Source organism: Mus musculus, chromosome 12 (genome assembly GCF_000001635.26).
Source record: "Mus musculus strain C57BL/6J chromosome 12, GRCm38.p6 C57BL/6J".
In the NCBI taxonomy this organism is placed as follows: domain Eukaryota; kingdom Metazoa; phylum Chordata; class Mammalia; order Rodentia; family Muridae; genus Mus; species Mus musculus.
The window spans coordinates 116,135,937-116,152,293 of NC_000078.6; the positions used below are offsets into that span (position 1 = coordinate 116,135,937).

At 47.3% G+C, this 16,357-nt stretch overlaps 1 protein-coding gene across 6 annotated transcripts in view; it reads left to right on the plus strand.

The window, feature by feature from the left end:
• The window catches only part of Vipr2 (vasoactive intestinal peptide receptor 2), a 71,218-nt gene extending 58,517 nt beyond the window's left edge, over positions 1–12,701 (plus strand). For 2 of the 6 annotated variants that reach the window (NM_009511.2, XM_017315044.2), the window contains 7 exons: positions 173–323; positions 1,377–1,437; positions 2,739–2,808; positions 3,212–3,303; positions 6,818–6,947; positions 7,014–7,055; positions 8,201–10,325. In NM_009511.2, coding sequence (NP_033537.1) covers positions 173–323; positions 1,377–1,437; positions 2,739–2,808; positions 3,212–3,303; positions 6,818–6,947; positions 7,014–7,055; positions 8,201–8,374 — 720 coding nt within the window. In that variant the 3' untranslated portion in view covers positions 8,375–10,325. Of the gene's footprint in view, positions 1–172; positions 324–1,376; positions 1,438–2,738; positions 2,809–3,211; positions 3,304–6,817; positions 6,948–7,013; positions 7,056–7,732; positions 10,326–11,677; positions 11,982–12,680 lie in introns of those variants that run through there. The other 4 variants (XM_011244102.2, XM_017315043.2, XM_006515806.4 and 1 more) reach the window with 4 other exon arrangements.
• The last annotated feature ends 3,656 nt before the right edge of the window (positions 12,702–16,357 follow it).

Below are 16,357 nucleotides of genomic sequence, written 5' to 3' on the forward strand. Positions count from 1 at the left end.
GGTTGTGCCTCAGTATAACACATTTTTGGCCTCTGCCAGGCCAAGATATTAACAATGTCTGTCCAAGTCAGCACGCTGGCTTTGCTTTACAACTTATCCAAACAGATCGCTGCCCCGCCTACCATAACTATTTTTACCAACTGGCATGTTCTCTCACTGTCTCTGGTTCCAGGTTGGCTGCAAGCTCAGCCTGGTATTCTTCCAGTACTGTATCATGGCAAACTTCTACTGGCTTCTGGTGGAGGGTCTCTACCTGCACACCCTCCTGGTAGCCATCCTTCCTCCCAGCAGGTGCTTCCTGGCCTACCTTCTGATCGGATGGGGTAAGGGCTTCATATTCTCCATCTTGATTCCTATCTCATTTGGCCAAAATATGTAGGTTTCTGTGCAAAACCCTACTCCAGGGCATACTCCATGGTCACCTTGGGTGCACTGAGGGTTCCATTGATGTCAACAAGGAGCTGGTTTTATGTGGGTTTTTTTGTTTTGTTTTTATTGGATATTTTAGTTATTTACATTTCAAATGTTATCCCCCTTCCCAGTTTCCCCTCCAGAACCTCCCTATCCCATCCTCCCTCCCCCTGCTTCTATGAGGGTGCTCCTCCACCCACCCACCCACCCACTCTTGCCTCCCGACCTTGGCATTCACCTACACTGGGGCATTGAGCCTTCACAGGACCAAGGGCCTCTCCTCCCATTGGTGTCAACAAGGCCATTCTCTGCTATATATGTAGCTAGAGCCATGGGTCCCTCTATGTGCACTCTGGTTGGTGGTTTAGTCCCTGCGAGTTCTGGGGGGTCTGGCTGGTTGATTTTTGTTGTTCTTCCTATGGGGCTGCAAACCCCTTCAGCAAGGAGCTGGTTTTAAGTCCTTTAGAATTCAACTTCCATTTGCATCCCCCTTACCTTAAATGAAACGGTTGCTAATAAGTAGCAAAATAATTGTTCCTCTCCCTTTTCCCAGTCAGCTCATATCAGCAATGAAAAAAATCAGAGGAGTAGGCCGAAGGGCACACCTACCTCCTGCTGGGAGCCCAGCCCTTTCCAGAGCAGGAAGGGATGAAAGCTTGCATGACTTAGGGAGTAAAACGCACAGCCCCTCAGACAACAATAGAGCCAGTGAGCGTGTCTCCCTCTTACTTGGCCTCTCTGTCTTCAACAGATAGGTTTCAGATTCTTGGCTTTCAGACATATTTGTCCTGGCTGCTTAGTAAAATATAAGTGCAAACCTTCACATATTGATGAAGACATTAAGTGAGAACTTCCATATGGTCCTTTGATTGAAAATTCCTCTTTACATGTTCTGGTTCATGAGTACCAGGGGTGGTGCTTCCCATTGATGAACAGGAGCAAATCTGATGGGGGTCTCTCCACAGGCATCCCCAGTGTGTGTATAGGTGCATGGACAGCAACTCGCCTCTCTTTAGAAGACACAGGGTAAGTGCTATATGTGCATCCATGCCTGTAAAACAAGGCCTGCTGGTACTGGTAGAATATCTGAGAGCTAAAGAAACTTGTACCGTTAGAGACAAAAGATTTCCAGCCAGTCAAGGCATTTCTAGGCAACATTTAGCACCCCGTGATTAAAAGACATGTAGATGATGGTCATGGGCAAGACTCACTACAAGTCTCAGTATTTAGAAGATGGCCCAAATGAGAGGTGAAAGTTAAGCCATTTCTAAATTTAGCTAAAATCGGGACAAGCCAGGCAGAATGAGTGATATTTTGCATGACTTTTTGGTGTCCCCAAGAGAGCCAAGCAGAAACAAGCAAGTTTATGGGGGGGGGGTCCAGGGGGGAATGCATTAAGATCAGGCTATGTGGCTGCCTGGATAGCCTCTGTGAGCTCCTCCTCTGAGAACTTCTGAGCCTAGAGGTAGTAACAGGCATCCCTAGCCTAGATGTATCTCACAAAAGACCCCAGGGTAACAACTGTCCACTGGAGAGTATATCACTCTGAGTGGTTGGCCTAAGCCAATCTTTCTCTTTAGTCTCTGACTTTACACTGACAACAAAAGTGAAACTCCATCCACCCACCCAGCAGTTGTTCCTCAGCTGAATTCAATGGCCCGGTCACCCTTCGGTAAGCAGGACTGACAACTGAGGTAGTGTCGGCTGGAAGGCACTCTTTGCTCTGTGGTTTGGAGGTCTCAGAGCCAACTCAACTGCCCATGCCACATTGCCAAACAGGCTGGGGCCCTAGGCCATGGAACTCTGCCCTTGCTGGAACAGTCAGCACCTACTGTGAGCTGTAGCCTTGCAAAATCACACTTTTTGCTGGAGATAAACCCTACTGAAAGTCAAGACCACTTCAATCACTCTCAAGGCACATTTTTAATTCTTTGAGACAGAGATATAAACAATTTGGAGGACTATGTTTTCAGAAGGAAGAAAAGAGCCTTCATGGCATCCAGAGCAAGTGAGAGCACATGCCTTGAATTAACTAACATCACAACTGTGAGACTTACCAGCCCAGGAGCTGCACTCCGTGCTACCTCGCCATTAGCAGACTGTCAGGTTGACTCACCCAGGAAAGCCGCTTCACTCTACATGCAGGGCAGTTAGATCTAGTTGGAGGTGACTGTGCAATCAGAGTCTGATTGGCACATTGAGACCGAGAAAGGGGAAAGTTGGTTCTGCAAGCTTCATCTGAGAATCAATCCTCACCCAAACAGTTCTGCCCAGAGCCTGGTTTATATGCTGAGTCAGAGTGACACCAGTTTCTTTCTCTCTAACAGTTGCTGGGACACAAACGACCACAGCATCCCCTGGTGGGTCATTCGGATGCCCATTCTAATTTCTATTGTAGTAAGTAGCTGCCTTTGGAGAGGCTATGCTCTGCTTTTCTTTTGTGTACCTGTACCATACAGAGTATAGCCACCCTGCTTCACTGTGTGTAAGTGGCTACCAACTTCCTACAGGGCCCCATCACCTCCAGAGAAACACCCAGGGAAGAGTGGACTCCAAGGCAATAAGACCAGAAGGATTCTAGACTTGGAGGAGATTAAAATAGTCTGCTGCCCATTTCCAACTGCTCAGTTAACCACAACTTTATGCAGTAGTACCCTCAATGCCCACACGAGGTCCTCTTTGGTGCAGTGGGCAGACCTAGTGCCTGGGGTAGATGGTGGCAAAATCCTATAGATGGGTGATCAGGGATAAGATGTAAAGGTGCTCACAGATCACACAGTCCTTTCTTGTCTCTGTGCAGGTCAACTTTGCCCTCTTCATCAGCATTGTAAGGATCTTACTTCAGAAACTAACTTCTCCAGATGTTGGTGGCAATGACCAGTCACAGTACAAGTGAGTATCTGCTTGTCCAGCATGATATGCAGCAAATATGCAGCAAAGTTCATGGAGAGTAGAGCCTAATGCCAGGATACAGAAGGTCCTCAAGGTACCTAGGTGGCCCTCTAAGGCTCAACGTGCACTGACACTGGAGTCTGCCGGCCCAGCACTCACAGGGGCCAAGAAACCACACTGTAGGATGATGGTGCTAAAAATAAGAACATTCTCTCATGTTTGCCATCATGCATAGAGCCTTCATGTGAGAGTGTTCCTTAAATGTGTGTCCTTTTCTGTGATATCACAGCCTGACATCTAGCTCCCTTTAACCACACATTGTTCTTCGTATGTCTGTCCTCCCAACCAGAACTTGGGGCTGGTCCACACAAGCACAGCTGGCCCTTTGTGCCTAGACCTGCTTTTAGCAGTAATCTGACAAGTGGTGTGTCACTTTGACTGGCACAGACTCATGAATTTTACCAGCTAATTTGTGATAATCCAAGGAATCAGTAGGTTACCCATAATTCACAAAGGAAAAATATATCCCAGCTCAGGTGTGATGTGAACATGATTTCAGCGATGTTGTATTTGGTGCAGCTCAGAGCCTGGGCTCAGTTTGGTGATGCTGTATTTGGTACAGGTCAGGAGCCTGGGTTCAGATGATCCTGTGCTGGCTAAGATCTGCATCACCCTGGGAAGTGATCAGCTCCCAGCCAGTTGGAAGTTAACACCTGCACCCAGGCTGCTTTTCATAGAAAAAAAAAAAATGCAGCGTGATGTGGGTGCTGAGCCAGCAGGATGGCTGAACAGAGAGGGGTCTTCCCTGTATGCTGTCTCCTCTCCTGTAAAATGGAATGGATGTTTGCCTGTTGGGTTTGAGAAACAACTGAAAGACATTCAGTGCCTGGCACAGAAGAATAGAGAAAGGACTTGGTGGGCATTTAAGTCTTAGTTGTGTCATGCTGTGCACAAAATACAAGAAATAAGTTTCTCTTTGTGGAAGAAACCTGCCAGGCCACACATAACAAGGTATAAGCTGCCACATGGTGCCTGATCAGACATAATGGGTCTCATGCATCCCCTCTGCAGCCCTGGAAAGCAGGGCGGGCATTCTTAGTCGCCTTTCAATTGGATTTGGATTTTCGGCAAATCCTGTTTAGTGTCTGTGCTGACCTTTTCTCTGGGCTCCTGGGGAGTGTTAGTGAAGAAGGTCTTTGGATGGATACTTTTATTTTGGAAACAATTATATAGGGTAATGAAGTCTGTGCTCTTCCAGGGTGATGAGAAGGGCAGAGGGCTGTTTCACCCCTTGGGTTGTAGCAAAGAAAGACTAAAGTCCTTCCTCTCCTATAGGCTTTCCTAGGACAGATGTGTAGATAGGTCATGTAAATGTCAGGACCTGGCAGCTTCCATATATAACCTTAGCTAAAGGAATTGTGCTCAAGAGCCTGCTGACCCACCCTGCTGGGCACAGAGCCTTGAGTGTGTGCATTTGCAAGGAAGCAGCTGCAGTGACATCCGGTTGGTAGAGATACCTACCACTTGCACCATGACCATAACAGAAAGTACCAGGCTTCTGTGCAGGTTATCAAATGGGAAAAACCCTGCCCTTGATCCCCAACCTGATAGAACCCAACATGTGGAGGAAGGCACACATCTCTAGAATTTGCATACTCTGTGTCTTAGAGTTAAGACTGTGATAAAACTTCACGACCAAAAAGCAAGTTAGGTAGGAAAGAGTGTATGTGACTTACATTTCCACAGCACTATTCCTTACTGCAAGAACTCAGGATAGGAGCTCAAACAGGGCAGGATCCTGGAGGCAGGAGCTGATGCAGAAGCCTTGGAGGGTATGGAGGGTACTGCTTACTGGCTTGCTCAGCCTGCTTGCTTGCTTGCTTGCTTGCTTGCTTGCTTGCTTGCTTGCTTGCTTTTCTCTTCTTTTCTTTTCTTTTTTGTTTGTTGGGTTGGGTTGGTTTGGTTTGATTTGGTTTTCGAGACAGCGTTTCTCTGTGTAGTGTAGTCCTGGCTCTCCTGGAACTCACTCTGTAGACCAGGCTGACCTGGAACTCAGAAATTTGCCTCCCAAGTGCTGGGATTAAAGGCGAGTGCCACCACGGCCGGCCCTCAGCATGCTTTCTTATAGAACCCATGACCATCAGCCCAGGGGTTGCCTCACTCACTGGGCTGGGCACTTCCCCATTGATCACTAATTAAGAAAATGCCTTACAACGTGATCTTTTGGAGGCAGTTCCTCAATTGAGGGTCCCTCCTTTCAGATAACTCTAGCTTGTGTGGACTTGGAAGGGAAACATTTGAAATAAGTGAGAGAAAGTTTTCTCCTGTGTTAGAAGGTATCTTAGTTAGGGTTTTACTGCTGTGAACAGACACCATGACCAAAGCAACTCTTAAAAAGGACATTTAATTCGGGCTGGCTTACAGGTTCAGAGGTTCAGTCAATTATCATCAAGGCAGGAACATGGCAGCATCCAGGCAAGCATGATACTGGAGGAACTAAGAGTTCTACAACTTCATCTGGAGACTGCTAGCAGAATACTGGCTTCCAGACAGCTAGGATGAGGGTCTTAAAGCCCAAGTTCACAGTGACACACCTACTCTAAGGGGGCCACACCTTCTTATCCTGCCACTCCCTGGGCTAAGCATATACAAACCATCACAGAAGGTAACGAAATGAAAAAGAGGAACAGGAACCAGGAGGAGCCTCATGCCTCCCCTAGCTGAATCTAGAGGAGATAGGCTGTGTGCTTAGTGATAGTAAGAAGCCAAGAGAGGGCTTCCGCATGCCTGTGTACCCTCCAGCTGGCTGCTAAGATGAGCACTCACTCCTTAGCAGTTGGAGGCACCTGGGGATGGTAAGCTAGATACCTGGTCCCTAGTGTGGGGCTAATAGGACAGGATAAGGACAGCAGACATCACTAGCAACTGGACAGAAATTCAGATTTTCAGACTGTTGCCCAACTCTTCCTGTTTCATAATTCTGATGAGGCCTGGAATCTGAGCTGCCACAAGGCCTCCACACGGTTTCAACTCAGTAGAAGTCTAGGAAGCTTTGGCTGAGATAACTCAGATTCCAGGAAAAACTGATCCATAATGACTGGTGCCTATATCCGTAATGGAAGAACCCCCCTATATGTTTTTGGGGATGCTGCATGCAATCCCCCCCCCCCAGTTCTGAGAATGGAATCCAGGGTCCTGCTCCTTTCCAGTCCCACCAGAACTATCTGTCCAAGAGTAGTGTGGTCCAGCAGTTGGCACTTGTGACAAAGAACAGTAAATTCCCTGTAAGCTGGTGAGCCATACAATATGCCCTGTAGGAATCTCATCTTCATGAGTAAACTTGCATGTCCACATGTGAAAATTCTGCCCAAGCGTGCAAAGAAGCGGGTTCACAGGCACAAAAAGAGAGTAAGCATTTGTATATTCCCTGACTGAGTCAGCCTCTCAAATCTCTCATGATCTTGGGTGGGAGAATTGAGAGGCACAAGGCATCATGTCCTTCTCCTTCTACTAGGAGGCTTGCCAAGTCCACACTGCTGCTAATCCCCCTGTTTGGCGTCCACTACATGGTGTTTGCTGCCTTCCCTATTGGCATCTCATCCACATACCAGATCCTGTTTGAGTTATGTGTTGGTTCCTTCCAGGTAAGTATGGGAGGTGCTATGGGTGCCGCAAACTGTGGGCAGCTCTGACACTCTGTCTCTTTGCAGGGCCTGGTGGTAGCAGTTCTATACTGCTTCCTGAACAGTGAGGTAAGTCCTTTGTCAGCTGGAATTTGGCACTGACGTTGGGTCAGGAATTGGCCCCATCATCAACCTCTGCCCAGCTATGCCCCCATGCAACCAAGTCCAAACTTGGTTTCCTAAAGCCCCTCTTAGCAATACTTCCAGTCCTTCCAGCAAAATTGAGCCTCTGTCCTCCACCCAACTGCCCCTTCATGATCAGGTATTTATTTAGTTATTTAGTTAGTTACTGTATATGAGTGCTCTATCTGCATGTACACATGCATGTCAGAAGAGGTCATCAGATCTCAGTATAGATGGTTGTGAGCCACCATGTGGTTGATGGGAATTGAACTCAGGACATCTGGAAGAGCAAACAGTGCTCTTAACCTCTGAGCCATCTCTCCAATCCCTATTGTCAGCATATTACTCTTCAACCCAGAACTGAGTCCAAGAAGGTGTGGTGCTGGTGGGAGAGGCTAGGCCTCGTTGAGAGATACATCACTGTCCCATGACACACGAGAGTCTAGTTCACCTTATGTAAACTCTCCTTCCATAAACTTCCAATCCTTAGAATCTACCCACCCTATGTGTTGCTGGCTCTCTCTGTATGACCTTCACTTGATAGCCAGCCCCTTTTCTAGTCACTAAGGAAGGCTTTTACAGAATCAACATCCCTGTCCCCTCCCAACACTTTTTTCACTCAGAGTCTTTAAATGGGGAAGGCATTGATGAAAATCCTAAAGGACCCATGGGGCTGAGCCAAGGCAAGACATATTCCATACTAAATCAGACTCGCCAATATCCACAAGGCCATATCCTTTCTGTGTACCACCCCTATGTCCAGCCCCATGCTACATCAGTGTAGCCTGCTGGTGCTTGGCATTCATATGCATCAAAGCCAGATCTATATCCTCCAACTCTCTGTTCTGCACACCCCGCCCCCAACCCTGCACACTCATCCAACACCTTCCTGAGGCCTGAGGATTACTTCTCTCCTGGAGCCAGGAATGGGCATGGGCCAGACTGCTCATCCTGTGGCTACTAGAGAAAAGCTCTAAAAACCACACCAGCTGTTTGCTATCTAGTGGTTGAATACACGCTACGTGCTGCTTTGGAGGATTCACGAGTTCCTGCATTTCAAGCTGACTCTTCACTAACACGCTCATCCCCAGGTACAGTGTGAACTGAAAAGAAGATGGCGAGGCCTGTGCCTGACCCAAGCTGGGAGCCGGGACTACCGGCTGCACAGCTGGTCCATGTCCCGGAATGGCTCAGAAAGTGCCCTACAGATACACCGTGGCTCCCGCACCCAGTCCTTCCTGCAGTCAGAGACTTCAGTCATTTAGCTGTGTCCCTTGTACAGAGCTGTCAGTGCTGCTGGGTTTGACATATGTTTGCTGGATTCCTCTGCTGCCCCAGTGTCTGGTGCCTTATTGGTTCAGCCCTGGTCCTTAACTCTGATCCTCATGTGTAACTTGATTGAAACACCAATTATTATTGTCAAACTCTAGCCTTTAAGCCATCTTCTTCATAATATGGCTCAGCCATATTCTACTTTCAAAGAGAGCAAGGAAGCCAGGTGGCTGTGAACATCAAAACTGGATTCTAGTACCTATGAAGAGAACAAGGAGGAAGATTCCAGTTCCCCTACTGCCTCCTGTCAGGGGGAACCAGGTCCAGAAACAGCTGAGCATCACCACCCTGTGACACCCAACGCATGCCTATGGATGTCTCTGAAATTCCTCCTCAGTCTATGGCATACCATAGAAAGCAGTTGAGAGCAACCTTCTCATCCTAGAAGCTTCCTGGTCCCCCTAGCCTTGAGTTGTGTCCTGTGGAACTACATCTGGACAGCCACACCCTTGCCATTCCCTGGACCAAAGATAAGTCAAAGAGGATATTCATGTTTCATTGGCCAAACCAGGAACTCATATCCTCCTGAGGCACTTAGCATCTGCTGCTTCCTACAAGTGGTGAGCAGCTCTGGATCCCATGTTGTCATGAAGGCCCTTGTGACTTGTCCATTCAGCCCAGGGTTTGTTCTCTAGCCAATAGAAAACTGTTGCATTGTTAAAGAAAATCGCCATCTTAAAAACTGTTTAAAAAGAGAATTGTTTTATCAAAGTATAAAACAGCATCAAGTATTCCTACCCGATACTTGCCAATAACAATCCATATTTTTCCGATGTTTTTGCAACTGTGGGCAAGCAGACCTGAGGAAATGCTTGTCGTGGTTGGAAAAGCAGCTGAAGACAGAGAGTGCCTTTCCCTGCAGTGCTCAGAGACCCTGGAAGACTATGTCGTGGTCCAGTGCAAGGACTGTAGGTTCTGTACCTAGTGTTCTGGCACAGCCTATGTAACTTCCCCCCAACACACACACACACACACACACACACACACACACACACACACACACACACACACCAAGGAAACGAGCTGCAAAATGTGTTTCCTGTGGTTTCTGTGGCATGTAGGCCCCAGCTAGTATGAATACAAATGATCTCAACCATTGTGCCAGAGCCAGAGGTCTTGGCGGGGTCAGGAAATCACCAAAGTAGGGGCCCCACTCCCAGTACGTGGGGGCTTTAGTACAGAAAAGAAGTATCTAGAGACTAGCTGAGGCCCCGTGGCCTGACATGTGGCCTGAATGTCTGTCCCACAGAACTGCCCCTGGACTTTTGCCTCCATCAACGCTTGAAACGCCTCCAGTTTGTCTGCAACTGCATGGGGCAGGCACCTCAGATGATTTAGAAAACACCACTACCCTGCTGCCTTCCAGGGCTACAAGGCTAGAGAACAAGTCATAGGGAGTAAATGGCTTAGCTCAGGAACACTGAAAAGAGCTGTTGGCAGTGGCGATAGGTGGATGCTACAAGCCCTGGTGTCAGCCATGGCTCTCTTCATACAGAGCTCACTGCTTAGTCAGCAGTTCTGAGGACACACAGTTCTCCCATATCTGAAAGAGTCCTATCAACAACTGGGTATGACTCTGCCATGACCCTGAAGAGACATGTAGAACATGTGAACACAAGCAGTCACTGAGTGCACAGGGAATATTCAGATGTACAGGGACACCATTCTCTCAGCCCAGCATGTGCTAATGCTAAACAGAGCTGGGTCCTTTCCCTGGTAAAGAGATGGACTGATCATAAAGCGGCCACTGCTGGAACTCACCAATAGCAGAGGTGTAGTAACCATATGACCAGCATGTGACCTTACATGTTATATGTGGAATATCTACAAACACAGAGTGGAACTTAGCTGTGTATATACTTCAATAAACCTTATTTCATTCTGTGTGAGAGTCTGCTATGGATGATGCTGGGGCCCTAGAACACAGCTGCCTGCTGCTATACTCTTGAGTGCCCTGACTCTAGGCCATGCTGCCTACAATTACTCATAGAAGAAGTTGTGTCTGAGGTACCCAAGATATATAAGTGGCAGCCTGAGGATGTGTCCAGCATACCTGGCAATTCCTGCCCTGCAGCCATAATCTGCTCCCTTAGCTCTACAGAATCCGAGCCTTGTCATCAGAGCGAGCAGAAGTGTGTGTGTGTGTGTGTGTGTGTCTGGGTGTGTGTGTGTGTGTGTGTGTGTGTGTGTGTGTGTGTGTGATGTGCACATGCCTGTGTGCATATGTGTGCTTAGTATGCTTAAGTACATGTTATACTCATGTGTATGTGCTCATTTGTAAATGGTTGTTCATGAGCAAGCTAAAATGTGTCTGTAGATGTGCACATGCCTGTGCACGTATGTGTGCTTAAGAAACAACATGTTGTACATGTAAGTGCATGTGCTCATTTGTATATGGTTGTTCGTCGATTTTATGTGGAGTTCACATCTGTGTGCATGTGGAGGTGCTCAGATATAAATCTGGTGTGTGTGTGTGTGTGTGTGTGTGTGTGTGTGTGTGTGTGTGTGTGTGTGTGTGCTTATTTGTGGGTGCTTGTCGATACTGACCATTAGCCACTAGACAGATAAAAATCTGTTTCTGCTCCACACACCACACTGCTTGCTGCTGGGTAGTCAGGAACACTGGACCCTGGTATAAAATTCTCAAGAGCATGAACATAGAAGTCATCCAGACAGCTTCTGGGAAATTTCCTCAGAGAAAGCAGCAGGATGGGAGAGGAGGGCTCTGCTGGGCCCTCTAGGATCACAGTTGTCCTATCTAATTAGGGACGCTTGGAATGAGGTGCTTGAAACAGGACAGCTCTGCAGATGGGCCCAAGGGAGTCAGCCTGCTGGAACAGCTGGGAACTACACTGAGAACCAGCCCCAGCCCATCAGTATGAATATACGCGCTTGCTTTTCTTTCTCATCAAATGCCAGCCATTTTAAATCGGCTGCTTCAGATTATGGGAACTTTAGGAGATAGGAAACCTCAGACTTTCAGCTAATTGTCATGCAGAAAGCGGAATGCTCTGAGCTCAGCCTCCTGCCCCAGAGATAGTCACTGTGAACTGGATGCGGGTCCCAGGCCTTTTTTGTCACACAGACAATTCCTTCTCTTTCTCCTCTCTTTTAATCATGGAAATTAGGTCAAGCTGCATACAGGTTTTTAAGCCAGCTTTGTTCACGCAAGCCAGAGCGGAGGTCTTTCCCTTATAAACATAGGGAAGGTCTTTTTTTTTTTTTTTCTTTTTCAGGCCAAGATCCAGGCTCTGTTTCAAGTCCTCATTCTCCTGCTTCAGCCTCCAGAGTATCTGGGATCAGAGGTGCGTCTTCCACTGCCTAACTCAGAGCTATATTTTCAGCAATTGCCCAATAGTGGGTCAGTTCCTTAAGTAGAACTGAGGGCACTCATCTCTGGGCTAGCCTGAGAACCGAGGCCTGGGGTGGCAGAAGGCTGCCCCTTGCCACACTTTAGAGGTGTACACCCTTGGTAAGCCCAGTCCTGTTGATTCTTTCTTTTCTTTCCCTGGCTGCTTGGACAATGTTCACCAGGGCATTCATGTCTCTAATCATCTCTACAGCTTTCCTCTAAATCTAGTTTAAAGCAGAACCTGGGCCTGGATGAGTGGGCAGCCTCCCTTTGCTCCCTCTGCCATTTACAAACGAACTCCTTTATTCTTGGCAAATGGTAACAAGGGCAGGAGAGGGAACCCAGTGGAAGTCACAGCTCTTCCTTCAGGCTGTCATCATCACTGCCAGCAGGTGCCTCAGCGTGGGCTACAGGGACTTGGCCCTTACAAAGGATTTGGGACGAGTTTTATATAGAAAAGTGTTCTTTTTAGATGGAAAGAAAAGGGACCCTCCCTTTGTGTTCTCTGATGAATTAACAAGGGAAGTGGAGCCAGTGGCCATGTCAGCAGGTGGCCACCTGGCTGATGAAGACAATGCCCCTTCTAGACCTGCAGGAAGGACACTTGGTCCCCAAGGCTGCTTAGGACCTTTTTCAAAAGCAGCTTCTGTTGAACAGCTGGAGATAACACTGGAGGGTAATTACAAAGCAGAGACAGACTGCTCTCCTTTTAAAAGTCAGGGTTTTCATATCCTCAGTGTGAAGTTTTATGTAAAAATCTCCAAAAGGAACAGAAATTCAATGTCCTTTCAAAATTCTAGCTATTGTGGCTCAAATAATGTAGTTACAAACACAAAATATAAACTGAATTTTTTTAATCACAAAATAAATGATTACCCTCCTTTCAGATTTAAAGACACAGCACTATAACTCCTCGCTCCCCCAACTCCTGCTGCTGATGCGCTGGCTTTTACATTGCAATACAGATACTCCTTCCACTTGGGTGATACCAGAGAAAGTGTTCTTGAATCTACCAGCACTGAAGGTTCATCGAGGTCCAGTGTATGTGAGTTGATAGATGTGGATTCTGAACTCTAGTACCTGACGCCTGTGAGGGCCGCTCACCCTAGTGCCTCCAGTTCATTATCCCTGGACCCTCACCTCCTGCACCTGCCTCTTCCCTCTCTCCAGGGCTCTGCTTTGTCAGGGAGATGCGTTGGGAGATTGAAAACCCTCCAAGAAGTGAGGGAAAGCAGCAGAAATGGGCAGGGTTGGAGGGCAGCGGGTGAGACTGAGTGGTTAGAGGTGAGGGGCCATGTGGGGTTATGGGAAAGATGCAATAGTGAGTGACCCAGAGGGCTAAGTGGGATTGCCAGCAGAGCCCAGTAACACAGAACCCAAAGTCCAGGTAGTCATTGATGTGTTAATTAATATCAAACAATATTAATCTATATTTATTTTGAGTGGATAAACCAAACAGCAGACCAGGCCAAGAGAGGTTTACGTGGGAGAGGTTTATTGTGCAGTAGAGGGACAGCGAAACGGGTAGAAGGGCAGAGAAGAGGAAAAAGAGAGAAAGAGGGGGAGAGAAGAAAGAGAAGAAAGAGAGAGAGAGGAGGGGGTGATCTCCTAAGTTATACAAAAAATGAGGTCACACCAGTGAGGGTGGGAACTGAGCCAAGTGGGTTGTGGGATTGAGGGTCATTGGCCTGGTCACATAGTTAAACCGGGGCATGGAGTGTCCTGGTACTAGCAGTCATGGGATTAAGGATCTGTCTTAGTTAGGGTTTTACTGCTGTGAAGAGACGCCGTGACCAAGGCAACTCTTATAAGGACAACATTTAATTGGGGTTGGCTTTCAGGTTCAGAAGTTCAGCCCATTATCATCAAAGTGGGAACATGGCAGCATTCAGGTAGGCATGGTGCAGGAGGAGCTAAGAGTTCTACATCTTCATCTGAAGGCTGATAGCAGAACACTCACTTCCAGGCAGCTAGAATGAGGGTCTTAAAGCCCATGCCCACAGTGACACACTTACTCCAACAAGGCCACACCTACTCCAACAGGGCCACACCTTCTAAAAGTGCCACTCCCTGGTTGCCAAGCATATTCAAACCATGACAGGGCAAAGTGGGGCAAACTCAGTCCCAAAACATAAGCAGGACCTCTACAGAGCAGCACCAAGCACAGGGTGAGCGGTGGCAGGTGCCAGGAGTTCAATCCCAAACCAGCCCTGGCTTCTCAGAGGCCCCATCCAGGTTCAGAATGAGACCCTTGTGGCTGGCAGTCCCCGCTCTCCCTGGGGTCAGTCACACCTGAATGTGGAAGCAGCTCCATTGCTGGGAGCCACAGTGGTCAGAGCAGCATGTATAGGACAGTACCACGGCTAGGTCAGGTCATTGGAGTCAATGACCATCATCAGGAATGACAGACTCCACAAGACTCTGGGTCCAGTGAACCAAGCTCTGCTCCGGTGACAGCAGTTCCCTGACCTCCCTGCAGGGTCTCACTCCGATAACCACTGTACAGGGGCCAACGTGACTTATGTTCCAGAGCAGATGAGAGACCTTCACCCAGCATCCTGCAAATGTACCCTACACTCGGTCACCACCAGGACCTGCCTGGTAGCTCCAGAGCCACTGTGTGTGCTAGAATAGACTCCTTGATAACCTTTTTACCAAAAACTTGAAAGGGCAGGATGCAAACTCCAAAAAGTAAAAGTAAATTAAAGCTAGGTGCTCTGGTAGCCTACAATAATGACAGTAACCGTAAGTTCAAGCTATGCACAGCATGATGAAAAACATTTGGTGGTTTTAATATAGTGAATTATCATAATATAGAATAATATCCTCTGTATCCTGCAACATATTAATTCCCAAGTTTATTCACTCTAATTTCTTTTTTTTCCTTTTAATTGGGAGAACAATTCGTTATAATGAACCAGAAATACAAGATTCCACTGAAACTGAGCCACTGACAAAATACAGTTGGACTTAAATCTCAAGAGGGTCAAGTACAACCAGTTAAGTGGATTAGACCAGGATTGGTTCTGGATAAACACAGGTAACTGCATTTCCACATTAACAGCACATGACTTCTTCCCAGCAGTTTGTAAGCAGTCTCCCATCCTGTCTCTTCTGCCAGTCTGCCACACCAAATGACTGCTGCTTCTATTCTTGAGGGCACAAGCCTTTGGACATGACACAAAGCCAAGAGGAAAGCTGAAAAATCTTATTTTAACGTATAACTTGTACATACCATATTCCGTATGTCAGCTACCATTTATGTGGTGTCCATAGGCAGCACTAACTTTGATCAAATCAAAGTTGCTACCATGTGTAACCATTCGATGGCCCATTCACTATATTAAAACCACCAAATGTTTTTCATCATGCTGTGCATAGCTTGAACTTACGGTTACTACCTTCACCATCCACATAGCAAACACACCTCTGGCTCTAGCTATTATTAACAAGTAGCTTTTAAGAAAGATGTAGAACTCTATCCCAGAGACCACCCACTAGTGAGAAAACTAGGTCCTTCTGGGATCATAAAATTATACATAGGAATTATTTTTAAAATGTCAGAGTATATGACATGTAAGGCAGAGGATAGAAACTTGTTCTGTTCACAAGCCAATGCATTCCCATTCAAACAGAAGTCTGGGTAAACAACAAAACAAACTCCTAATTCAGGAGAAAGTGGGGTTTCATATAACACTATCAAAAAGTAGATGGAACTGACTAAATGCACCAGTTGGTTGCAGGTAAGTCCACAGCCTACTGTGACAGGTCCTTACAGCGTCAATCGGTGTCTTCTCTTGTTTTCTCAAGGCTGTTTTATAGAAGTGGTGACTTTAACTAGAGTCTAACAGGCAGGCAGGCAGGCGATCAGGCGTCAGTCACTGGTTTCAGTCTCTGTCTATGCCATGTAGACATCAGATTTCTACATGTATGCATCCAATTGGTTGTCCCGCTGTTTCTTGTAAGGGCTCCTCTCCTCCTCTATGACCGCAGGCTCTACCTCCAAAGCCCCCATTTCTCTAACCTATCACACCAGAGCTCTTCCACCAATTCTGATATGACCCATACCTCCAAGCCCTAGGTTCCCCTCTCCCAGGACCCACACAACCTTGAACACTGTCTTAACTTGAACCTGGTCTTAAGCCCATTCAGAGAGCTACAGCTCCTCCACTCTTGAAGTGGCAGCCGGCTCTAAGGAGTGTTTAGGCCTCTGCCTCCAATTGCTCCCCTGTCCAGGGCACCTATGGGTTGACCTAAATGTGCCTGGATGTTACTCTTGCCCAGGCTTTAAGCTCTTCTTTCTGCTTAAGTTTTAATGCTGCCTGCACAGAGGGTCTATTCTCCAACTTCTGGGCCAATCTTGTGTTTCTGGCACTGGCTAGCTGCTGCTGCTGCTGCTGCTGCTGCTGCTGCTGCTGCTGCTGCTGCTGCTGCTGCTGCTGCTGCGTCAAAACCCATTTATTACTGGCATTAGCTGTTGCTGCTACATCAAAGCTCGTTGTTTATTACTGGCATTGCCTGTATGTTCTTCAGCATTTCAGTAAAGCACTCATTTAGAGGCGTT